Here is a 25,810-nt window from a genome sequence, read left to right on the forward strand (position 1 = left end):
GGGCGGCCGGGGCCGCGAGCCTAGCCTGGGGGTGGTGTGGGGGCCTGCGGACAGCGCGGACTGGAGGCGCCCGCCGCCGTGGACGGGCTCCGCGGGCTGGCCTGTGGTGCAGGAGGAGGGGCTGGGCCCCCGCAAGCAGTACCAGGAGAAAGGGGGAGGCAGCCCCGCAGTGCAGGAACGGGGGGAGGCTCGCACCGGGGTGCAGGAGCAGGGGGAGGGGAGCCCACGCAGGCTGCTACAGCAGCCCGAGCAGCTGTCCGAGCTCGGGGACGGCCTCTGGGAGAGCAGAGACGAGCTCGAAAGTTCCGAGGAGCGGGGGGAGCAGTACTGGGAGAGCTGCGGGCACCTCAGAGGGGAGGCAGAGGTCCTGGGAGTGGCCCCGGCACGCCGCAAGAGACTCGAAGTGGTGGGGAGGGCCCGGCCAGTGGGGCCCCAGGGCCCTGAGGGAGAGGGGCGCCTGGGGGTGCAGGAAGCAAATTGGCTGCCCGGGGTGCAGGAAGGGCAGGTTGTGCGGGCTGTCCAGGAAACATACCTGGACGGGAAAGGGTCCCAGGAGGGAGACGGACCCCTGGAGGGACACAGGATCCGGAGGCGCAGGCGGAGGAGGAGGTGGTAACTCACAGGCCGGCTGCTCAGCATCAGCATCGGCCGAGCCAGGGCCGTGGTGAGAGCAGGATGTAGGGGTTTGGGGAGTGGGGGGCAGAAGAGCGCCGTGAACCTGGGAGCGTTGGAAACCACTGCCCGATAGCAGGCAGTGTCCTGCTGGGTCCTTTTCTGCCACCTCAGCCGGGACATCATAGAAGCTTTGTCAGCAGAGAGCCAGTGGAAGGCAGCAGGTAAGGAAGCCCAATTCTGTTCTCAGCTGGAATTGGTGTGTTTGGAAGGAGGGGGCTGCAGTTATCGCAGGAGAGCGTGGTCTCCAAACTGCCGTTTTTCATTCCCCTGTGTTTAAACCTGGAGAGGAATGGAGCAGTGCAGTGTTCAACAACGAGACAGGATCCCTCCCCCCATTACTGTATATGCCAACTGGAGTGATGGGATATTTCCTTAGAGTCTAGACTGGCGGTGAGACTGTCTGGGTGGCTGCCAGGCCTGGGCAGAAGGGAGAGAGGGGTAGTCCCAGGCTGAGGTTGCAGAGGAAGTAGTCATCTCTCCACCCCTCCACCCCCGCTTCACCCGTTTACCGGTGGAGATAGGGGTGCCTCCATGCCATTGCTGGGTTGGTGCAATCAGCACACGCTGCTTCACGTCCTCAAAACACGTTCCAAAAAAGGGAAGGGGCAGCATTGCATTAACAGGACCTTATCTTGTAACCCTCTTGGCCACGTGAGCTGTCAGCGTGGCAGCCGGTAACTTGGGCACGAGCCTGGCCTGCTCCTGCCACACCTTCTTGTCACATTTGATTAATACTGAGGGCCCAGAGCCAAGGATAAATAGTGGGCAGAAGGGTGGAGAGCTGGTGAGGACTTCTGTCTCCATGTGGGCTCTCACGACCCCAACCTGAAAGTGTGGGATAGGAGAGGTTATCTGCACTGCTGGACTCTGGGCATCCTCGGTGGCCCAGACCTCAGCCCCACCCCATGGAGGTGGACATATGGGCAGCTGTGGCATCATGGGTTCTGTACCAGCCAGGGCCAGCTCTCAGCCCAGCTTAGAGGTGGGACTTGCAGAGGTGGGGGCTAGATTTGGCTTCCTGTTGACTTCCTCATGGCCTGGGTGCCAGGCCTATTCATTCCTGCCCCACAGGGGCTTGGTTGGCCACTTGTGGGCCTCATCTGCCTAGGGACGTTCACCTCTTACCTGGCGCTGACTGGGTTCTTGCTTCTCTAGTCCTCGGGTGGGGATGGGTACAGAGTTGCTGCCTGTCTCGGGGCCTTAGCCAAGACCCATCTCTGCCCTACCCCAAGGAGTGGCTCTGAGTCAGATGGCCCCCAGACCCCTGTCCCAACCGGACTGGGTGGAGATAGTCCTTTTCTGTTGGGGCAGGGGGAGTGGTGGTCACGTCCTAAGCAGGCAGCTGCTGGGACTCTGCTGGAGGAGCCAGTTAGCCTGCTCCCCATGCAGACCCAGACTTGACTGTCAACTTCGTCCCATGCCTGCCTGTCATCCTGCCACCCCAAACACTCATGCACCGGAAGTTCAGCTGCTGTGTCCAAGGTGTCTGGCTCCTCTGGGACGGCCAGACTGGTTCTTGCGCTCTGGCTTCAGTGGAGAGAACTGTTCTAAACACGCGCACGTAAGCATACATGTTCACCCTGTTTCAGGTTGATTCTTGAATTTGTGGTAGATGAAGAGAAAGAGGACTTTGGCAGATCTGGGTTTACTAGCTGTGTAACTAGTGTGTAACTAGGATAACATTTCTGGGCTTCAGTTCCTCGTCTGTGAGGCGGGCCCTGGTTTTCCCTACAGTGTCCTGAGTGCAGAGGGCTCAGACCCTTCTTTGCCAGCCTAGCATCCACCTTCCCAGGAGCCATGGCCAGTGGACATTAGGCAGGAGGGGTCAGTGCTACCAGACCTTTTCCTCTAGCCCCTGAGCCCACAATTATCCCCCTGCCCTGTGCTTTATCCTGGAAGATGAAGTGTTTGTTTTTAATAATAGCTTTATTGAGGTATAATGACGTATGGTAAATGACACGTATTTAAAACATAATTTAGTAAGTTTTAACATATGTGTATACCTGTGAAACCACCACCACAATCAAGATAATGAACATACCCGTTATTCCCAGACTCCCAAAAGCTTTTTGTGCCCCTTTGTAATCCCTCCATCCCACCCCTCCTTTGCCATCCCCCTTCCCCAGGTAACAATAGTCTGCTTTCTGTCACTATACGTTAGTTCGCGTTACCTAAAATTTATGTAAATAGAATCATACAGTATGTGCTCTTTTTTTTTTTTTTTGCCTGGCTTTTTTCACTCAGCATAATTATTTTGAGATTCATCCATGTTTTTGTGGGTATCAATTGCTTATTCCTTTTTATTGCTGAGTAGTATACCACAGTCTGTTTATCCATTTATCTCCTGATGGGTTGTTTTCAGTTTTTGGTTATTACAAGTAAAACTGCTATGAACATACGTGTAAGTCTTTGTACGGACATATGCTTTTTTTTTTTCTTGGGTAAATCCTTAGGACTGGAATAGTTGGATCATATGGTAGGTATACATTTAATTTTTAACAAACCGCCAGACTGTTTTCCAAAGTGGTTGTACCATTTTATGTACCCACCAGCTGTGTATGAAAGTTCTAGTTTGTTCACTACTTTGTCAGCACTTGGTATGATCAGTCTCTTTAAATTTAGACATACTAATAGGTCTGTAATGGTATCTCATTTTGGTTTTAATTTACATTTCTCTAATGACGAATGTTGCGCATCTTTTCATCTTATTTGCCATCTGTATATCTTTGGGGATGTGTCTGTTCAAATTGTTTACCCATTTATTAATTGTGTGGGGTTTTTTTTCGTACTAAGTTCTGGGAGTTTCTTTTATATTTCTGGATTCAAGCCTTTTATGGGATATGTGATTTGCAAGTATTTTCTTCCAGGCTCTAGCTTGCACTTTAATTCTCCTGCGGTTCGCGGGCCTCTCACTGCTGTGGCCTCTCCCGTTGCAGAGCACAGGCTCCGGACGCACAGGCTCAGCGGCCATGGCTCACGGGCCTAGCCGCTCCGCGGCATGTGGGATCTTCCCAGACCGGGGCACGAACCCATGTCCCTTGTATCGGCAGGCGGACTCTCAACCACTGCGCCACCAGGGAAGCCCAGTTTTAACTTTTAATGAACTCCAGTTTACCAGCTTGTTCTTTTATGGATTGTGCTTTTGGTGTTTAAGAACTCTCTGCCTAACCCAAAACATGATGGCTTTCTCCTATAACTTTTATAGTTATGGGTTTTCCATTTAGGTCTACAATCTATTTGGGGTTAATTCTTAGGTTAGTATATGGTGCAAGGTATGAATGGAAGTTCAGTTTTTTGCATATGGGCATCCAATTGTTCAGCAAAATTTTTTTAATAGACTTGTTTCTCCATGGAGTTGCCTTTGCACCTTTATCAAAAATCAGTTGTTTGTATGTGTGTAGATCCAATTGTGGACTTTGTTTTGTTCCATTGATCTAACTTGTCTGTCTTTATCCCAGGACCACATTATCTTGATCACTGTAGATTTTATAGTAAGCCTTGAAACCAAGGAAAGATCTTAAACTTTGTTCTTCCTTTTCAAAATTGCTTTAGTTATTCTAGGTTTGTTGTACTTCCATATGCATTTTAGAACAATTTGTAAATTTCTACAAAATAGCCTGCTGGGATTGCATTGAATCTACAGATGAATTTGGGGAGAATTGCTGTCTTAGCAGTATTGAACCTGACTTATGAACAATGTGTATCTCTGTATTTATTTAGATTTTTAAGAATTTCACCAATGTTTTATAGTTTACAATGCACAGATCTTTTAAATCTTTTGTCAGATATATCCTTAAGTATTGCATATTTTTGATGCTATTGTAAATGGTATTTTTAATGGAATTCAGTTTTTTGTTAAAAAAATTTACCTACCTTAACTGTGGTAAAATATACACAACATAAAATTTACCATTTTAACCACTTTTAAGTGTATAGTTCAGTAGAGTTAGGTACTTCCACGTTGTTGCACAACCATCACTATCATTCATCTCCAGAACTTTTTCTTATCTTGCAGAACTGAAACTCTTTTTTTTTTTTTTTTTTTTTTTTTTTGCGGTACGCGGGCCTCTCACTGTTGTGGCCTCTTCCGCTGCGGAGCACAGGCTCCGGACGCGCAGGCTCAGCGGCCATGGCTCACAGGCCCAGCCGCTCCGTGGCACGTGGGATCTTCCCGGACCGGGGCACGAACCCGGGTCCCCTGCATCGGCAGGCGGACTCTCAACCACTGCGCCACCAGGGAAGCCTTTGGGTGGTTCTTTTCCCCAGCCTTGGGTAGTTCCCATACATTCATGTGACGATCAGTACTCAGCTTACTGCTCAAGGGGGACCTTTTACAGACTTCTGTGGTGCTCTCTCTTCTCTGATGCTCTGTTCTGTGAATTCTGGCCACTTGAGTTTCCCCAGAGTCTCAACTTCATCTCTTCAGAGAGTCCTTTGGGGTCCAACTGGTTCCCTTCCCTTTTCTGTAGCCTGGAAACCCAACCATAGGGCTGACCTCCTTTGTTTCCTATTTCCTAGGTATCACTGACCTTTGCATCTTTTATGTCTGGTGTCTTCAAAACCATTTTGTATATTTTGTCCATTTTTCTGTGTTTCAGTCAGGAGGGTAAGTCTGATCCGTGTTATTCCATCTTGGCCAAAGATGAGGATTTTACTTTAATTCCCTCATTCCCACCCTCTACTCATCCCATCTTCCAGCTCATCCACTCTGGGCGTATCTCATGTTTTCTTCAATCTACTGTTCATTGTTTATATTGTTATGGTGTAATAAACTGTGACTTTTCCTTTCCTGGGCACCTTTTTGTTCTTCCTGGAGTTGCTTTTTTTGTTTGCTTAGTTTTCTATGTACTTTTCAATTAATTAAACTCTCCAGTAGCTGTATAAATTTCTCAGGGTGTCAATTCCATTAGGTATTCTATCAAATTCACCTCTCTAAAGAAGTCTCTTTCAGAGCCTTGTGCCCTAAAGCGGCGTGGACTAATTGCTCTCTATCACTGATGCTTAGCTGTCCTCCTGGGATCTCCCTTTCAGCATCTTGGGCATTTCCTTCACTGCCTTTCTGTGCCTTTCTCTCCTGTTTCCTATCTTCCCCTTTGTTGGTTTATTCTCTAGTTTGGTAGAGTACATCCTTTAGTAGCTTCCTAAGAGAGGAGGGTGAAAGAGTGGTAGATTATTTTGAGACCTTGCCAGTCTGACACTCAGTCACTTAATTAGCTGAATATAGAGATCTAGGCTGGAAATTGCTTTCCTTTGGAAGCTTAAGGACATTGCTCTTAAGTTCCAGAGTTAACATTAATGTCTAAAATCATTCCCAATCCTTTTTGTGGAACTTGTGTTATAGCGTTGCCCAGGAGTTTATAGCATCTTTTCTTTATCTCCAGTATTCTTTAATTATGTAGCTTGGTGTGGGCTTTTGCTCTCCATTGTGGAAGATGCTTTATCCTCCAACCCTTCTATTGTGATTTTAGCAATTTTAACAGCAGTAAGTGGCTGTTGATATTATTTTATCCCATGGCATGGATGAGGTAGACACAAAACTACTAAATTCAAGTTAAGTTTTAACAGAAACATTGGAATAATGGATTAGGATTTTTGGCTAGGGAGATATCCACATTTCACTTTTAAAAATCCATTATTTTTTTTAAAGCACTTGCTAAAGTTTTACGGTCCAGATTTTTTTTAATTAGAAAAATTAAGATAAGTGTGTGAATCTAATAAGGAAAAAATTCTCAATGAATTTTTGGAAATTTAGTAGAATGATTTCTCCATCCACTGACATTAATGGGACTTAGCATTAAGAATTACCCTCTGGGGCTTCCCTGGTGGCGCAGTGGTTGAGAGTCCGCCTGCCGATGCAGGGGACACGGGTTCGTGCCCCGGTCCGGGAAGATCCCACGTGCCGCGGAGCGGCTGGACCCGTGAGCCATGGCCGCTGAGCCTGCGCGTCCGGAGCCTGTGCTCCGGCAACGGGAGAGGCCACAACAGTGAGAGGCCCACATACCGCAAAAAAAAAAAAAAAGAATTACCCTCTGTATAGTAAATAGTCCCATAAACTGATGCTCATGGCCGTGATGAGAAGGGCCTTCTGAAAGAGTGGTCAGTGTCAACAATGGGAAAGAATATTTGAAAACAGGACTGCTCTGGCTAGGACCAATGATTGGCGCAGTTACAGGCTTTCTCCAGAGCAGCGGTTCTCGACCCCAGTATGGATTCATCTGCAGAGATTTCAAGATATGATGCCTGAGTCTCACCTAGACCAAGTTGATTAGAATCTCAGTGGGCGGGGCCCACACACCGTCACTTTCCTACCTCCCAGGTGATTTTAATGCACAGCCAGTGCAAAGAACCACTGCTCCAGGGTTTAGCAGAGACCCTTGCTTCTCAGAGTGTGGTCTAAGGACCAGCACATTATCACTGGGAGCTTGTTAGAAATGTAAAACTCAGGCCCACCCCCATATCTATGGAATCCGAATCTGCATTTTAACAAGATTCCCCCAGGTGATCTGCATGTGCATTAAAGTTCATGAAATACTGCCTCATTTATCCATTCAGCAGATATTTCTGAGCACCTGCTGTGGGCTAGACTTTGTTGGTTGGGGTGAGGATGGGTCTGTTGAATTTGTTATGTTTCCTGTCATATTTGTAATTTCTTATTCCCCCTATTAAAAAATAATAATATTCTCTTCTTGTTTGTAGATACAACATCTTGTCTTTCTGAGGATATTAATGAGCATTTTCTGTGTGTTTTGCTCTTTCTTCCACGTTAGAGGCTTTCCTTGGGTGTCCAGTATTTCTTTGTCATCTACTCTTGACCACAAGCACTGGGTGGCCTTGTTGACCGAGCTTCTTTGTATGGTGACCTGGCTGCTCGGTTTGTGGAGAACTCCCAATGTTGGTTTCTTTATATCTTTCTTGGCCTGATCAGAGTCCCCAGAAAGGACACTCCGGTCTTCTGCCAGGAGGTGGAGGTCTGGCTCCATGTTCCTGGAGGGAGTCGAGAAGGAGACTGAGATCTCCACATCTATGTGTGCTTTCCTTGTTAGGTCCCTGGCACCCCGCTGTCAGCCAAGCCTGCTGCGCCAGTGCAGAGGCCCGCGCTTTACCCCCGAAGGGAAATCCCGATTTTGCCGGGTGGTACCAGGGCAGCAACCCAGTGGCTTTGTACTGGAGAGGGAGTCCAGGGGGGTCTTACTGCTTCTTAAACAGCTTTTGACTAATCCTCTGTATTTTTAGCACCTGTTCTTCTTCTAGACGTTTCTGGGGCTTCTAGTTCCCAGGCCTTTTGAGGATTCTGTGGGGTCAATCAGGTCCTTTTCACCTTGGGATTGGGGATTTTCTCAGGTCTGCTCTCCATAGTCACTGGCCATCTGCTTTCCAGCTTCCAAAGCTATGTTGTGGTTTTCTCTTCTACTATTCTTCCTGTCCTTAGGGACTTCTGCCATTCAGAAAATTTCTCTTTTGATCATTTTGGCTTTGGTGGGGTTTTGGGAAGGAGTGAAATTATGTGCATTTGTGCAATCTGTCTTTTCCTGGAGCCTCTATTCCCTCCTTAAACTTCCTCGCAGAATCCATGAATTCATTCAGTATCTAGTATATATTTAACAAATAAGACTCCAGCTCTGCCCTCCATGAGCTCAAATCCTTGAACCAAGCAGTTTTGTGTCCAGTTGTATATGGACTGAATTCTGGTTCACCTGTGACTCTCCAGTAACAGGTGACCCTGGTCACCCCTCCAGAGCCTCAGTGTCCTCATCTGTAAAATGCGGATAATGTAGGGTAGTGGGGGGCAGGTTAATCAGGCAATGAAAGATAAAACTTTTAGTAAAGAACTTGCACACAGTGTCTTTCTGAGGATGTGAATCGTGACTTCTCCTCGTTCATAGTCCCCCAAACCTAGCACAGGGTGAGCACACAGTCAGTATGTGGTGAGTGACTAAAGAGGTGGGTGGGATGAGAGGTTTGGCCTGGGCCCTCCTTCAGCAGCTCTAGGTCCTGGGAGCCAAGGGCTTCTGCTGGATGTGAGAACTCTAGGTTCTTCCTGTCTCTGCCTGTCCCCTGGATGTTGTGTCTCCTCCTGAGGCAGGTTCTCCGCTCAGGCCCCTGACCTTTATTAGTCCCTGACCTTGGCAGGGCTGCCCCTCTATGGCCAGAGAGGAATCACCATTGCTCTGAACTGCTCCGCAGCTCCTAGGGATCCATTCCCTATGACAGCTTCTTAGGTGCCTCAGACCAGGCATGTCCCTTCCTTTTCAGGGTCTCAGTTTCTTTATCTCTAAAATGGGTGGGATTTAAGGTATCTTAAATATCTTGCAGTCCCTGACGTCTCTCTCACTTCCAGGTTCAGACCCTTTCTCTCCCTGGCCCAGCAGCCCACCCTGCGCTGGATGTTCCTAGCTCCTGGGGTTCTGGTGTGGGCGCTGTCCCAAGGGAATGAGCAGTCCCTCTCACAGAGTAAATGCTCTCCAATTCACAGCTCTGGGCCCACCCCACCTCCAGGGCCCAACAATAGGCCCTTCAGCTCTAGGCTCTTGCTGAGGGGGTTGGGGGAGTGGGGTGAGGCCTGAGCTGGTAGGCAGGGCGACCAGCTGGGCGGCCTCTGCCCGGCCCTGGAAGAGCCCTGGGAGTGGCTGGCTGCTGGGAGCCAGACTACATCCTTCCTCTCTTCCCGGGAGCCTCGGCTGCCGGGCCTTGGTGCCGGGAGGATGTTTGGGCCAGAGGATGGTGAGAGGCAGCTCTCCGCAGTACCCTGCATCCCAGCCCTGTCACTCGGGCGTGTGGGGTGCATGTGTGCAAGAGACCCAGGCAACTGCAGGAATTTACCCACTGTCACACTCGAGTGGTGTTTATGTGCGGGGGAGGGATGCTCCAGGAATGTATTAGGGCTCTCAGTGTCCTGTCTCTGGGTGTCAGGGTTGGCACACTGGTCTTTCGCTGGTGGAGCATGAAACAGCTAAAAAATACTTTCAAGGGCTTCCCTGGTGGGGCAGTGGTTGAGAGTCCACCTGCCGATGCAGGGGACATGGGTTCGTGCCCCGGTCCGGGAAGATCGCACATGCCGCGGAGCGGCTGGGCCCATGAGCCATGGCCGCTGAGCCTGCACGTCCAGAGCCTGTGCTCTGCAACGGGAGAGGCTGCAACAGTGAGAGGCCTGTGTACCCCCCCCACAAAAAAAAAAAAAAACTTTCAAGACCAAGTTGGTAGATGTGCGGAGGTACTGGGTTCAGTGAGGGCCTGTGGTTGTGGTGTTTAGTCAGGTTCTTTCCTTTCCTCTCTGAAAGTTACACCTCCTTCTCTGTTGGAGTCAAAGGAGATGAGGCGTAGGAGGGTCCCTGTATCTGGTGTGTCTGCCCCTGCTTCTGTGCCCTGCCTTCCCACCCTCTGATCCCCCTGTCTCCCTCCTCTCTCTCTGCGAGGCTGGGATGCCTGACAAAAAAGACCTCCTGCCCATCGATCAACGCTGTGGTATCCCCAGCTCTCCCTCCGCAGTCTGATGAGAAGGCAGCCTTCAGTCAAAGCTGTCCCTCTGCCTTGAGGGACTGCTGTGTTGTCCCCGGGGCTGAAATAGCTTTGTGGGAGCAAAGTAGCTTAGTGGTTCTGGGACAGGAGTAGCTGTAATGAGATTGGCTGCCCTTCTTCGCATGAAGGTGCTTGCTTTTCTGGGTTCGAAATAATGGGGGGAAGCAAAGCCAGGGCCGACAAGGGCAACCAGGCTTATTCCTGGTATTCACTGGACATAAGGTGGTACCAGCTCACTGGAAAAGAGACAGGCCTCCTTTCCTCAGTGTCTGTCACAAAGGCTTGAAGTCCCTTTCAGCAAACTCTTTTGACCAGGTGCCTTGCCAGATTCTTCTTTCAAGGTGACAGATATAAACAGATGGTTACAATGTACAAACCACAAGAGGTACGTACATAGCGCTCCCTCAATAGAATTATGTATTAATACAGAGTGCTACAGAAATAGCACCCTTTAAGGATCAGAGCATGATAGATAATTAAAATTTTTTTCATCCTTTTGGCTATTTTCCACGTGTAGTATTATGTGTTTATACCACTCTTGTTTTCAAACATACTTTAACAAAATAACATGGGAAGCAATGGCAAAAAGAACCGTTCGGGGATAGGAAATGGGAATTTACAAAGGAGATGACGTTTTATTTGGGTCTTGAGGGACCCAAATGTGTAGGAGTTCATCATGAAGAGAAAAGAGTATCACAAAGAATAGCTCAAAGACATTAAAATTAAAGAAGATGTTGTGTCTAGGGAAGGGCAAGTATTTGACTTGGTTGGAATATGGAGACGTTTTGAAGGAAATGATAAGAGTTGGAGGTGGACAGATAGGGGAGGGATGGATCCTGAAGGGCCTTGTATTTGGCTCAGTGAGGAATTACAGAGGACGTAAGCAGGGGAGGAACTTCGGATCCGTGTTCAGATGACAGTATAAGAATAGGCAACTACGTGCCAGATGCTGTGCTTAGTGTGCCGTTCGTGATCTCATTGAGTTTGCACTTTCTGAAGGACGTACTGTTTATTCCCATTTGCAGATAAGGAAATTGAGGCTTAGAGGTTAAGGCGTTTGCCCAGAAGTCGTCTGACTAGAGAGTGATACAGCCAAGATTTCAGCCCGGGTCTGTCTGACTCTTGTCCCAAAGGTATCGATGGGAGGAGTAATGAGGAGGCAGAAACAAGATTTTGTGGCCTGCCCAGTGGGGAAAGAAGGGAGTTATGGTTGGGGAGCCAGGGGTGAGGTGTCTAGCCTAGGTGGCTCATGTTGGCTTGTGATGTTTTCAGTCAGGGTATGAGAGCACACATAAGCTAGGTTTAAGGCGGGGGTTGATGAGCTCAATTTGGACGTGGAGAATTTATGGTACCTTGCGTCCTCCTGGTGGAGCTGGCTGTAAATGTCTAGAAGCATGGGTGCAGCGCTTCTAGAGCTCAGGAATGGAGACAGACAGCACATGGTGCTAATTGGAGCCCTGGGAGGAGAGGAGGTGACTCCCAGGGAGGGAAGAGAGGGAAGGGTGAGTTCCAAAGTCTTAGGAAATATCCACAGTTAAGGAGAAGGGTGAAGAGCCCTCAGGGTTAGACTCAGGGCCTGTGGGCTCAGCACTGCTGGCAAATATGCCTCAGGCTTGACTGTCCTCGGGGCCTCAGCTGCCAGGCTCCCCTGGAAGGGAGTGGGCCACTGTGGCCTGGAGATGGAGAGGGTGTGGACAGCCATGGTATGTGTCTGAATCACCCCCTTCTCTCCCTTGGCCTGTGGCCAGCCTCCTCCCCAGACCAGTGTGATTTCAGACCTGGGATGACCTGAAGGTGTGGGGTTACCTGGTACAGTTCCCTCTGGGATGAAGTCCCAAGGGGAACCAGCCTGGCCTTGGTCCAGAAGCTTGGGCGCTGCACACAGAGGGGTGAGTTGAGGTTGACTGGGCTTGGTGGGGCTGGCATGTGTAGGCAAGATAATCCTCTGGTTGGGAGAGGAGCCATAAGCCCCCCTCCTTCTCCTTCCCAATATGTTTTTTCCCTCCAGGGCCTGGAGAAGAGGGAGGGCAGAGATACAAGAGAGCAGGCCTGGCATATATTCCTGAGAATATGGTAGATTGTTTTGGAAAAATCTTCTTGGCCGGAAATTACATGTCACGTCTGCTCCTCAGTGTGGATTTGTAACTTGACTGATGCTGTTGGAGAGCCTGGGGGAGGGGAGTGGACGGCAGAGGCAGGCTGGTTCCTGGGCCACTACCGGCTCCCTTTAGAGATAAGGGGGCAAGTTGTAGACCAGAGGGTACACATGTGGGGTGGATTCCGCAAATCCTAGAGGCAGTTTGGATCTTGTGGGTATCTTGTAATAGGATGGCTTTCGGAGGCAGGGGCCTTGTGGAGGGAGGAGGTAGGGAGAAAGCAGGATGGGGGAATGGTTTAGATCAGACTCTTTATCCAACCAGGAGAAGGAGGGATCTGTGGGCCTGGCATTTTCAGCCTCTCTTTCTCGACGGCCTCCTGAGTGTTCCTGCAGCTGCTCCCAAAACCAGTTTCTGCCATAGCTGCAGTAAGATGCAGAGGAGCTTCTGCCTAGAATAAACACCCTGCCTGGCAGGGTCATCCCCTATGCCAACGCGCGTCAGCTGGAGAAGGAGCTTTTGAAGAGAGTGAGCCTTATGGGAACTCACCTAGTGCCCACCCGGGGTCTCCTTCCTTAGTCTTGAGGTGGAGTGTGTGTGTGTGGGGAGGGGAGTGGGGAGTAGAGGTGTCTCAGCATTTCCCTCCTCCTCTGCCCCAAAGCCCCAAGGTGTGAGGGTGCCCTGAGCTCACCCCTAAATACCTGGTACTGAGGAGTCAGTGGATGCTTCAGGTGCCATTGGAGTGAGAGGGTGTGCGTGTGGCACCTTGGGGCCTCTGCCGTGGGACTTCCTCCACTAGCAATGTCCTCATCCTGGCACTGGGTGACAGCCCTGCGTGGACACGTGTTGGAGCAGCTCCTGCGGGAGGGAGTGTGGGTACTCGCACTCTTCTGAGCCCAGAGAGGTCAGCCACAGTGCTCTGCCCGGGCCGAGCAGTCTTGGGGGCGGGGCGGGTGGAGGTGCAGGCGGGGAGAAGTCCAGGCTGGTGAGAAGAGGCGTGGGCTGCGGAGGGCTGAGGTCTCCCTCCCAGTGCGGATGCGGGGGGCGTGGCTTCCACTGCGGAGAGGAGTGGGCTGGGCAGGTTCCCCGGGCCTGAGTGGAGTGCGGAATGGCAGCGCACCAGGGAGCCTGGCAGGTGGGCGCATGCTTGGAGCTAGGTGGAAGCTGGGCTGGTGGAAGGAGAGGGGTCTAGAGGGAGGGGTCTCAGGTCGAGTTAGGATGGGGGCTTCTCTTCTGTGAGCTTCTTGGACGGACCCCCCCCCCTTGTCATGGAGTATGGGGGCCCTTGAGTCCCCAGGACCTGATCGGTGGCTGTGGCTCTCTGGGGTCCTGGAGGCGGCCAGGGGCCGAGGGGAGCTGTGGCTCCGTGGTCAGTGAAGGTGCAGCCCCGCACCTGGCTCTCTGGGGGGGCAGCCTACGCTGCGGAGAGGCGGCTCCTTGGAATGGAGCCTGTGCACGGGATTGGGGGAGGGGCAGCCGCAGGCCCAGCGGGAGAGACCGCTACCACCAGGCTCTGCTCCCTCGCTCTGGCTGCAGGTGGCAGGTACGGGGCTGTGGGGTGCGTGCGGGCCCGGGGACTGGGCCTTCCCTTGGCTGAGGTGCTTTAGCGGCCCCGGCCCTCCTTGTTGAGGATGCTCGAGGCCCGGCCCCTCGGGACGCAGGGCAGTGACGCTGCCGGTGCGCTGGAGGGGCGGGGACTGCGGGAGGGCTCTGCTCCCCTCCCGGGCCCTAAAGCCCGGAGTTTGGGTTCCAAGGGTGAGAGATTTGCATATCTGCGCCTAACTGGGGCCGAGGAGGGACAGCAGGTAATAGGGGAAACCTGGGGGATAGCCAGGTAGCCAGGCCCTAGACCGCATCGTCTGCTGGTGAGCTGAGGGGAGCCTTTCAGGAGTGAGGGGTATCTGTGATCCTGGCCCCAGGACAGATCCTGGGGGCTGGGATGCTGGGTAAAGAAGGGTGATGTGTTTGTGTGTGGGGTGGGGCGGGGCGAGTCAGTGGTGGTGAATTCCTGTTGTTGACATCTGCTTCAGTATCTCTGAGTCCTTGGGACTTGGGACCCAATTAAGCTGGGACCCAATTAAGCTGCCCTTTGGGCTTGCTTCATCGCTGCAGGGGAGCCCCGAAATCACTGCCAGGATGTGGGTTTAGTCCTTTATGGACACTGAGTCCCTGTGCCCTGGACATTCCCTCTTATTGGCTTTATGAATCTGCGTATTAAGCCGAATGTCCCTGTTTGCTTTGGAAAACATGATCATGGTATTTATGGGTCGGCTTCCCTTCCCCTTGGAGATCAAGCACTTTCTCTCTTGACCAGTAGAGGGCAGTCACTGACAGGACGAAGCGGGGTGGGGGTGGCGGTGCAGAAAGGTGGCTGTTTTCTGGGGCTGGGAGAAGAGGTCTAGGAGCTGGCCTGACCTCTGACCCCTGACCATGCTTTGCTTTTCTCCACAGCCTCCCACAGCTGTATTGCTGAGCAAGCTACTGAGGCTTGTTCTTACCTGATGTGCAAGGGAACAGGCAGGCATGGGGTTCCGGTGGATTTGGGGCACATCTTTCAGGGGGTGGCTATAATTTTCAGTCTGGCCATTCCAATCCAGCAGTCCCCCAACTTGCGGTAGAGGGAATAATCCTGCTTAAATTGTCCCTTGAAGTCAGGTCCCTGGATCTCCTTCAGAATGGTGCTTTGTGGGAAATAAGCAATAGGCTTCTCTGTGCTGTGGGCATTGTGAGCCAGCGTTTGCGGGAAGGTCAGCTCCAGTGTGACCTTGACCTGACTTCATCTTGTCCATTAGCTCTGACTCCATTCTCAGGCTGGTGATTCACTGGCACTGAAGGGAGGCTGCACCTGGCTGGCCTCACAAGCTTTGGGTGGTGGTGGATGACATGACAGGGGGATGGGAAAGAGGACTGATTGCTGGGGGTGTCCCATTTCCCCCCTCCCTGAGTCAGATCTGGAAACGGCTGCCCCTGCAGGCACCTCCCCGCCAGGGAGGTCAAGCACTGAGAGAGAGGCCCTGGAAAGAGCCTGGGATGCTGACTCCCCAAAACTCAACCCCAGCTGCCTACTCCACCAGCCAGCTGGGACTCCCAGAGCTGGTGGCCAGCTGGATAGGGACAAGAGAGCAGTGTGCAAGAAACAGGGGCTCCCTGGGCACGGCTGGGAGGGGGGTGCTGAGGGAGCCTGAGAGGACTTCCTGCAGCTGTCAGGTGTGTCTGGGGGCTGTAGCGAGGGGGGTGTAAGAGCAGCTGGCGCCCTTGAGGAGGGCCAGAGGGATCACTTGTCAGCTCTAGGAATGTGTAGGTTCCACGGGGGCTTCATGGGGTGACTGCAGTTCCCTCTAGCTGGGGCTGTTGTCTGTGTGTGTAGGTGCTATTCAGGAGACATCCTATGGCCCGGAATCCTCTAGCTTTGGCTGGGGGCATCGCAGGGTTTAGGGGCATATTTGTGTGTTTTGAGGGGGCTTTGGATCTTGGCCAGCTGGACTGGGAGATTCTTCCCCCCACCCCGGCTCTTGGCTGGACTGCCCCGCTCTGGCAGGCTGCCGGACTCCTATTTCCGTCGGGCACCAGGGTAACAGGGCCACATTAGGGCCTGAGCCAGGAGACGCCCAGCCAAGGCTGGGACTGGGAGATGGGGGAGGGTCTCCGAAGGGTCTGCCTGCAAGGTCCAGGACCGACTCTCTGGTGTCCAAGCCCCCAGCTCAGGCTGTGCACTAAGCCCTCACAGCCCCAGACAAGCGCGACGGGGGCCTCTTTGTATGTTGCTGCCTGATTGACCTGGCCCCCACCCTAAAATCCCAGGGGTTGTCTGCAGCTCTGGGGGCTGGGGTGGAAGCCAGAGACAGGGGCCTTGTGTGCGGGGAGGAGGTGGGGGCAGCGCGGGTGGCTGGGAGGAAGAGTCCCCCCATTCCCGCCGCCCTCTTGGCAGTGATTCAGAAAGGTCCTTTTTCAGCCAGTGTCAGAGCTGCTCAGCTGCGGAGGGAGGGGGGAGGGAGGCGGGCTGTCGGGGGAGCCAGGGAGTAGGGCTGGAGCCGTGACCACTGCGCTGGAGAGAAGACAGAGAAACAGGACCGAGGACCCAGGCTGCAGTCAACTGAGAGAAGAACTAACTCTCTCCTGCCAGGGTAGCCAGCTGTGGAAACAGCTGTAGAGCAGAGAAAAGGGGACCACCCTATTCTTCTGCTCCATTTCCCACCCCTGGTGTGGGATTTGGGGGGGTCTCTGGGGCAGACCTCTGGCCACCTTCACTTCTGGGCAGAACCTGAAATTCAGGAGCTGAGACCACTGCCCACCCCACCTCCCTCGGGCCAGAGCCCCGGTGACCTGGTCAGGGGGTCCAGCTCCGTGGAGATGCCAGCAGCTCGTCGGTTCCCTGGCCTAGAGCTCTCCTTCCCTCTTCTGGCCAGACTCCGGCGGAGACTCTACACAGTGAGTGGGGGGGTTGCGGGCGGGAGCTGGACAGACTGAGAGGCAGCCCTGCGCTGAGGGCCAGAGAGCAGGACCGGGCTGCTTGACAGGGGTCCAGGGCCTCCCTGCTCCAGCGGCTGCATTCTTGGTGGCGAGTGCGTCAGGAGAGCGTGTGTGGGAAGTGTGCGTGCCGGCCATGAGAGCCACACGTGTCAGACACAGGTGTGTGGACGGGGCTGTGCTGGGGGCAGCCGCAGCAGTGCTCTGTGCTTCACCGACAAAGACACGGGCTAGAGAGGGAGGGAGGGGAGGGAGGGGACATGTCCAGGGTCACCCTGGGTGGGGAGGTGGAGACCGGACAGGGACCCTGGCTGCTTTCTTCTCACCCAGATCCCAGTGTTCTCTCTAGTCTTCCCCCACACACACGCACACCCCCACCCCACGCAGAGCAGCCCTGTTCCTGGGGTTGGGCAGCAGGGAGAGGAGGACCCAGCTGAGCAGGGAGATTTGTTAGCTGGTGTTTCATGGGTAAAGGAACAGGGCAGACTGTGCTTTCTAAGCAGCTTCTTCAGGGGAGTGGCCTCTGGGTCTCTCCCAGCCCGGACCACACAGGGCAGGGCTTGGAGCTGTTCTCAGGAGTGGCTGCCTCCTACCCCCAGGAGGGTAGGAATGAGTGGCCTGGAGCCCTGGGATTCGGGGACTGGGGAGGAAGCAGTGGGGATCTTCAGACCACTTGCCCTGGTGGCCAGCCTCTTCTTGGGCTGAGCCGTGTAGGGGGTGGGATCATTTTGCTCCAGGGATGGAATAGTGATGGCGGAAGTGCTGGCTGGCCTCTCCTGGTCACGCCACAGAGAGACGGGGCCTAGGTTAGTGATTTTCACAGGGCACCTTTGGGGCTTTCTTCTGGAAAGCAGTGGTGCCCTGCCCTCTTAAGTCCACACCCCCTTGTTTGTAACAAATGGCTTTGCTGTGGATAAGTGAGTTAATACAGCTAAGTGCTCAGAACTGTGCCCAGCATGTAGTTAACTGTAGTTGAAGTGTTAGAGTTTTCATTTTTCTTAACTAAAATTAAGAGAAATACAACCTGTTTACTCTGTGTGTGTGTGTGTGGTCAGTCAACTTAATGCCTCCTGTAATATAAAGGAGAACCAAAAGGAAATCGATTGTAGCATTTCGTGTATTCTAATACGTCAGTACAATCTGACATTACCAGGCAGTCAGATGCTAAGACCGCAGGTAGAACCAGCACGGCAACATCTACACAAGTGCTGACTGAGAGGAGAGTTTTGAAATAGTAGGATGGGCTGCCTTCAGTGATATTTTTCTGAACGGTGGACAACTTCTGCTAAGTTCCAAACAAAGCAAAAGGCCAGTTTTCCCTCAGTTTACACAGTAGCTCCATTCCAGGAAAATTCAGTCTGTATTAACACTGTAAAAATACTTTCTTGTTCATATGTAAAATGGGATTTGATTTATAATCAGATGATTGTAAACAAATTTCTCACCTGCATGAATTAAGTTGTATGGGATTTGGGACAGTGTGTGAGTCCCCCAGCCACCCACTCAGTGCCACTAATGGTCCCCCAACACTGTGACAGCCAAAAATGTCCCCTAGGGGGCTGTATGGCCCTCATGAGAACCATCTGGGTGAAGGGTTAGGGCTTAAAGTTTGGAAACCCCCTTCTGGCCCAGCCACTTTGGTAGAGGAGCCAGGGTTTGAACTGAGGGCTTCTCTTTCCCAGTGGTGGCTCTTTGTACTGCCCTGAGCTGCCTGGGAGAGTCTGAGCTCCTGGCACTGGGTTGGCAGCACCGCTGGGAACTGTGAGAGCAGGAGGCTCATGCTGGTCCCAGGCTGTGAGCACCTGCTCTCTTAGTGCGACCTGTGATGAGCGCTGGGGGACAAGGCCACCTCCAAGTCGGGAGGAGGGGGTCTTGGGGCAGCTGGCCTTTTCCCTCATCCCTGTCTTCTCCAGTGGGGATTGAACACGGGTCAGGGGCTGGCCAAGCCCTCAGCTCTGACGGGTCTTACTCGGACAAGGATGGGTTTAGCGTAGGGCTGCCTAGCTTTGAGGGTGCCACTGGCTTCTTTCTCTGGGCCCCAGAGGGTGTAACAGGTCTGGTGGCCCCTTGGCTGATTGAGGCCTGCATGTAATTTTGTTTGACCAGCACAGCATACACGTGTGCTTGCGTGTGTGTATTTCAAACTTGAATTAGTTGACATAGTTCAAAAGTCAGGAGAAAGATCTAATGTCAAGTGTAAACAAGGAACAGAATGGTGTGGGTAATGGGTGAGTATTTGTGTGGGGAAAAAACAAGTCTGGAAGAACGCGTAAAAGTCATGAATGGCAGCCGACTTTGGGGGTGGGGCCGAGGTGGCCGTGCGGCAAGAGAGGGAGGAGACTTTACGGCTCTCGTGTGCCTTTTGAATATCTTACGTGTGCGTATAGTACCTTTTCAAAAAAAATTTTAATAGCGAGATTTTACACGTCGATTCAGATTTCTGGTATTTCTTGAAAAAGTTGAAAGCTTTGACCACACTGGGCCAGAGTCTGTTGTGACAGCCGTTGACAGCAGTCTGAAAGCCCGCCCCAGCCTCTGCCGCTCCTTCCCTCTGACCTTCCTGTGGTCCTGGAGGTGTTTGTGTGCTGGCCTGCGGAGGGGTCTTTGGACCTGGGGGGAGGCTCATGCGATGTCAGGCACTGAGAGGAAAGTAGCTAGAGCTCATCTAGTCCCTGGGGGGTCCATCAGGTCTGGGGAGCTCATGGATGGGTCTCAAGGGGCACTGCACCCCCAAAAGTTCTGTAATTAAAACGTTATGAATAAGGATGCATCTATTTTCCTGGAGACACACTCGATAGTTTTCATCAGATTCTCAAAGGCCTTGTGACAACAGGAGCGTTGAAGAGCCAGTGGGGAACCGGAGAACAGAGTTTGATCTCAGTTCACTCGGCCATGGATGGCAGATTTGGGGAGTAAGACCCTAACTCCAGGGCCTGGGCTGTGTCCCAACTGCCCTGATTCTACCCTTGTTGCCATAGGAGGAGAACAGGTGGCTACAGGCTCTTCTGAACAGCTGTTTTGAGGAGCAAGAAGGTGGTGTGAGTCCTTCCCCACAGCACATAGTAGGATGTGGGTGAGCCCAAGGCAGAGGCGGGGTCGCCGGTTACCTGCCTGCATCCCGTGGTCCCTGAGCCATTCTTCTCTCCCCGCAGAGGCTGGGGAGCAGCAGCATGCAGCCGGAGGAGGGCACAGGCTGGCTGCTGGAGCTGCTGTCCGAGGTGCAGCTGCAGCAGTATTTCCTGCGGCTCCGCGACGACCTCAACGTTACCCGCCTGTCCCACTTTGAGTATGTCAAGAATGAGGACCTGGAGAAGATTGGCATGGGCCGGCCTGGTAGGTGGGGGCATTGGCCTTGCCTGTCGTCGCCCCACTGACCATTTACCTCCTCTGTCCTCAGGATCGGCAACCGCATGGAAGAGCCCTCCCCCCTTTATTCCGTGGGGTGGCAGAGCTGAGAACTCTCACTGCCTGTCCAAGAGCCCCCGCGGTGGGGCAGAGGGGCATCAGTAGATGCTGCACACAGTGAGTGCATGAGAGCAGTTTGCAGTCGTGAAGGTGAATTGGAGTTTGAGGAATCTTACTTAAATTTCCGGCTACTCAGGATTAACTACACACTCTGTTTTGTTTGTGCAGACATTTCTAGGGTGTATTTCTTCCATCTCCTCCTCTTTTATAAATGTAGAATTGAGTCTGTTCTGAACACCAGGGGGGTTAGTGTCCAGAGGTCTGTGGAGAAGGGAAGATAAAATCCTTCAGATGTTGGTTTGCTGCTTTTCTCCCCATCTCTCCCTTTCTCTGTCTCTCCTACAAAGATCTATTCTATAAGTTGAACTCTTTTTTTTTTTTTCTATGTGTTTATCCTGAAAGTAGTGACTATAGCTTCTAGAAGTCACGGTGTTCCTTGTAGAACATTAGAAACTTTTGAGTGCATTCAGCCTGAAATAGCTAAATAAGTAATGGTGTGCTAATTTAGACACTGACTTACGCTGCTTTTAGCCTAGAGAGTTGATATCTGATGCCAGTAACATAATAAAATTTTATGGGAGAAAAACTCAAAATTGGGGAAATTCTGTCCGTTACCTTGATTTATTTATTTTTTCTTGAGAATTGGCATAAGAGCACTACTGTTCAATTTTGGTGGTTAAATACCTCCATCCGGTTCGAGAAGAATTGCCTAGAAGTGGAATGCAGTGACCGTCTGGTTAATGGCAGCCCCTGGTTGGTGGGGATGGCTTGTTTCCTTGGTGTCATCGTGCTGGGCAGTGTCTAGTGGTGGACTCCCCCCAGGGTGACCGAGGAAGCCTGCGATGGGCAGCAGCCTCTTGGGGGTGTGAGCGCCTTAACAGCACGGGTTCCCCTTCCTCCCCGCAGGCCAGCGGCGGCTGTGGGAGGCTGTGAAGAGGAGGAAGGCCATGTGCAAACGCAAGTCCTGGATGAGCAAGGTGGGTGGACAGGGAGGGACGTGGGAGGGGTAGCTCACTGGGGCCTCCTCTATTGTCATCCTGAGAGCCTTCCCCCACTCCCCGCAGTATAATCTCACAGTTTGTACAGACCTCCCACCTCCGGGGTCTTATCGGGCAGGGTGCTTGTAGAGCTGCCTGGCTAAGCGTCTGTCTCCGCTGGAGACGGCACTGAGTGGCCTGTGTGTAGCCTTGGCTTCACGTCCCCTCCCGCCAGGCAGTGGTGCCGGGCATGGAACAGGCGCTTGTTGACAAGTGTGCTGTAACTTGAGCCCTCGCTTTGCCTAAGTGTTGGGGCCGGTGTCCAGTGTGGGGCGGTGGGACCGTCTGGACCCAGGACGTCTTTGCTTCCCTCATCCCGCACCTCCCTAGTCTGTGGAAGGTTTCTCTGGTCACCGGGCCCCACTGACAGCTTCCTTCCCTAAGGCCCGCCCCCACCCCGTTGCCCTAATTTGGGTCTCTGGAGTGGTGAGTCCCAGGTCTGACTCAGGGGAACTTTGCCCATTGTCTGGAAGACAATGTGAGAGGAAGTGAACCAGCCGGGCCTTCCCCCCACTTCTGGCCTCAGGGCTGGGGAGAGGGGCGGGCAGTGCAGAACAGCTGGATCTGGGATTGGGCCGCAGAGATTTCCTGGCTGTGATCTGGCAAGGGGCTGTCTCTTGGGATCCTGTGGCCTTTTCTGGGGACACTGTCCTGGTCCCTTGCCCAGGTTTTAGGGGAGGATGGGTGTGTTGGGGCGGGCGAAGGCAGGAGGGAAGAGCCACGCGGTGTGCAGGATTCAGGGGGCCTTGGAGCTACCACCGACTCACAGGATGTCCCCGGGCCAGTCGGTTGACCGCTCCAGACTTGAGGCATGTGGCCAGTAAGGCAGTGCCAGCCGCACTTGCCCAGCTCACCTCACGGGGCCTTGGGGAGGGTCCCTTGAGAAAAAGGCTGTGAAGGACCTTGTCAGCTGAACACTGCTTGCAAATGGAAGGGATGCCAGTTGCTGGGAGGAAGGACGGAGCAGCGGCCAGAAGAGGCCCTCAGACTGGAGACCCCTTCACCCCACACAGACAAGGCTCTGCCGACCTTGGGGGCAGGGACCAACTGGGCAGAGGGTGCCGCCTGAAGCCGAGGCTTTGCATGCCCCGGTAGGGTGGCCAAGTCAAACTGACAGGGCCGCTCTGACCCTCAGGGCTTCCCTCCTGTCCCCTGACCCTTGGCCCCTTCCCTCTCCAGCCCAGGCCGCAGCGTCCTCTCCAACCTTCCTTCTTTCTGAGCCCTCAGCTCTAGGCCTCCCTCCAGAAGCCCAGCTGTCTTCCCAGGCCCTTCCCCGGCAAGGCCTTGCTTCATCTGCACCCCCATACACACTCACGGTCCAACCTCAGGCTCAAATTATCCTCTCCCCAGGCAGGATGAAGAGCAGCCGACTCCCTGGGGAGGGTGGAGACAGACAGCGCCAAATGGGCAACCCAGAGACGGGGCCAGGGCTAAAAATGGACAGGAGGTGTTTGCAAGGGCCCCTAGGGCTCCTGCCCATCTGCTCGGGTGAGGGGCTGGAGTCTGTGCTGGGTAGGGGTACAGAGCAGGGAGGGGGGCAGAGGTGGTGCCGGGCTTTGGGCTATCCCTGACCCCACAGCTGGGGGTGGGACTGCAGCCCGAGGCCACACCGAGGCCGTGGGTGCCCGTTTGGAGGTGTGGTCAGGAGGGGGCGTGGGCCTCCAGCCAGGCCGCCCCCCAGAAGTTTGGCAAAGCCACGACCTGTCTGGCGGCCTCGCCAAGGACCCAGTGGGGCAGGGCTGAATGACTGGCTCTGGGGCCTCAGGGTTCCATCTGGCCCCTGGCTGCCTTCAAACAGGTGTTCAGTGGAAAGCGGCTGGAGGCTGAGTTCCCCCCTCATCACTCTCAGAGCACCTTCCGGAAGACCTCACCCACCCCCGGAGGCCCAGCAGCAGAGGGGTCCCTGCAGAGCCTCACCTGCCTCATTGGGGAGAAGGACCTGCATCTCTTTGAGAAGCTGGGAGATGGCTCCTTTGGCGTGGTGCGCAGGGGCGAGTGGGACGCCCCCTCGGGGAAGACGGTGAGCTCTCTGGGTCCTGTGGGGCGTGGCAGGCCCTGCTCTGCTCTCTGAGGCGGATCTGTCCCCTCTGCTGGGATGTGAAGGGGGCTGGGGACAGGTCCAAAGTGGCTCACCCTGGAGTCCGTGCTCAGGGTTAACTAGACACATGTTCCTTTTTTCAGTTATAAAACTAATGATCATAAAAGTTTGGAGACTTAAAAATAAGAAAAACAAAAAACAGCCTGTAACCCACCACTCAGAGGAAGCAGAGTTAGCACTTACACCTTTCTTCCCCTTCAGACATTTTGTTGAATTTCTTTAAGATACAAATTTTAGATACAACTTTTTAACGCTTGCCCTTTCATCTTAGTATTGTATTTAAAAAATTTTCCCCGGAGGGAAAGATAGCGTGTGTGCAGCAGAGCATACAGTTCTTGAGTGTACAGCTCAGTGACTCTTCACATATGCATGGGCCCGTGTGACCACTGCCCAGATTGTGATGTAGAACAGGGGTCCCCAGCCCCCGGGCCGTGGACCGGGACCGGTCCACAGCCTGTTAGGAACCGGGCCGCACAGCAGGCGGTGAGTGGTGGGCAATTGAGCGAGCTTCATCTGCCGTTCCCCATCGCTCGCGTTAGCGCCTGAACCCTCATATCCAGCCCCGCCCCATCCCAGTCTGTGGAAAAACCATCTTCCACGAACCCGTCCCTGGGGCCAAAAAGGTTGGAGACCACTGGTGTGGAACATCTCTGTCATCCGAGAAGGCTCCCTCATGCCTCTTCCACTGAGTGTCACCTCCCTTCAAGGGAAGCCACTCTTTTGATTTCTGTCACCACAGATTAGTTTTATGGCATTATATTTAAAGCATTTTCCTTCTACACCAAAAACATTTCTTATCATAACATTTTAATATTCCGTCATTGCACCGGTCATCTCTTACCTTGCGGTTGCCACTTAACTTGGGCACTCCCGCAGGAAGGGGAGGCCCGGCTCATGGCTGTTGGGGTAAGCTGCCCTCCCCCTGCCAGGCCACAGGCCCCTGGGACACGCTCACTCACCCGATGAGCAGGTCTGAGGCTGGAGTGGGGAGCAGGCTAGCCCGGAGTGTGGAGGCTGGGGCCTGTCCTGACTCTCTGCAGTCCCCACTCTGGCCAGGTGAGTGTGGCTGTGAAGTGCCTGAAGCCTGATGTGCTGAGCCAGCCAGAGGCCATGGATGACTTCATCCGGGAGGTCAATGCCATGCACTCACTTGACCACCGAAACCTCATTCGCCTCTATGGTGTGGTGCTCACGCCGCCCATGAAGATGGTGAGTGCTGTGGGCAGAAGGGGGATGGCGGCAGGGAAGACCCTGTGCCCCTCACCTCCTGCCTGTGCTGTGGTTACTCCCTCCATCCTGACGAAGGTCAGAGGTCCTCCAGATCCTGCTTTGGTTCCCCACCTGATGTGGCAAGGGGGCTCACAGGCCTGCCCCAGTACTGACCGACCCTGGTGTCCGCTGGAGCTCACTTCCGTCTCTCTGGGTTTGGCTTGTGTTCACTGGCAGAGCGTTGCACCCACGGGAGGGGCCGGTCCCAGAGTTTAGTGTTTGGCATTTGCTAACCTGAGCCTCTTTGGGTTGCTCTTCTGGGCCTCGGTTTCCCATGTTCCCTAGAGGGGAGAGGCTTGGGAAGCTGTAGGATTCCTAGAGGTCCCTGGAGGACAGGCCAGGGAGGAGCATGGAGCACGGCTCTGGCAAGCCTTGAGGGGAGGAGCTGAGGGAGGAGCAGGGCTCAGCCGTGCTTATTCCGCCTTCCTCCTCCGTGGCCTCAGGTGACAGAGCTGGCACCTCTGGGATCGTTGTTGGACCGGCTGCGCAAGCACCAGGGCCACTTCCTCCTGGGTACCCTGAGCCGCTACGCTGTGCAGGTGGCTGAGGGCATGGGCTACCTGGAGTCCAAGCGCTTTATTCACCGTGACCTGGCCGCCCGCAATCTGCTGTTGGCCACCCGTGACCTGGTCAAGATCGGGGACTTCGGGCTGATGCGAGCACTACCCCAGAATGACGACCACTACGTCATGCAGGAGCACCGCAAGGTGCCCTTTGCCTGGTGAGGGGCAGGCGCTGCCGGCTCGCGGGGCCTGGACCACCCCCCCACACCCGGTCCCTACACACCCAGGCTTCAGAGCTTCCAGGGCCTTCCATACACCCACCAGCCCTTGTCTCTTCTGGGCCTGGGGTGCCCTTGTTGTGTGCCCATCCATTCACTTATCCATCCAGTAATTCTCAGGGGCCCACGTGCCAGGTGCTAGGGTGCACAGGGATAAGTGCTGTGGGACACATTAAGGCTTCCTGGAAGACGCAGTTTTAAGCTCCTGAAATACCAGGAGAAGTTAGCCAGGCAGAGACTGGCTGCTAAGCGTGTCCCAGGTAGAGCTGGGGGCAGGCAGGGCCTTGTAGACTGACGAGGGATGTTCACCTGCACACTGGGGTGGTACCTGACCCTGCCCTGGCCCCTGTGTGAGCTTATCGTGTGCTGAGACCATCATGATCCTCTGCTGTCAGAGGCTCCTGAA

The 25,810-nt window shown here is 53.6% G+C and overlaps 1 protein-coding gene across 20 annotated transcripts in view; it reads left to right on the forward strand.

Annotated features, from left to right (window-relative positions):
- Nucleotides 1-203: 203 nt before the first annotated feature.
- The window catches only part of TNK2 (tyrosine kinase non receptor 2), a gene marked incomplete at its 3' end in the record, with an annotated part of 39,131 nt that continues 13,524 nt past the window's right edge, over nucleotides 204-25,810 (forward strand). For 7 of the 20 annotated variants that reach the window (XM_079921581.1, XM_079921600.1, XM_079921589.1 and 4 more), the window contains exons 1-6: nucleotides 16,343-16,715; nucleotides 19,907-20,087; nucleotides 21,126-21,196; nucleotides 23,055-23,276; nucleotides 24,411-24,563; nucleotides 25,067-25,344. In XM_079921581.1, coding sequence (XP_079777707.1) covers nucleotides 16,638-16,715; nucleotides 19,907-20,087; nucleotides 21,126-21,196; nucleotides 23,055-23,276; nucleotides 24,411-24,563; nucleotides 25,067-25,344 — 983 coding nt within the window. In that variant the 5' untranslated portion in view covers nucleotides 16,343-16,637. Of the gene's footprint in view, nucleotides 837-13,354; nucleotides 13,423-13,806; nucleotides 13,831-14,032; nucleotides 14,093-16,342; nucleotides 16,716-19,902; nucleotides 20,088-20,151; nucleotides 20,310-21,125; nucleotides 21,197-23,054; nucleotides 23,277-24,410; nucleotides 24,564-25,066; nucleotides 25,345-25,810 lie in introns of those variants that run through there. The other 13 variants (XM_079921598.1, XM_079921591.1, XM_079921593.1 and 10 more) reach the window with 11 other exon arrangements.

The sequence above is a fragment of the Stenella coeruleoalba genome (assembly GCF_951394435.1).
Source record: "Stenella coeruleoalba genome assembly, chromosome: 5".
In the NCBI taxonomy this organism is placed as follows: domain Eukaryota; kingdom Metazoa; phylum Chordata; class Mammalia; order Artiodactyla; family Delphinidae; genus Stenella; species Stenella coeruleoalba.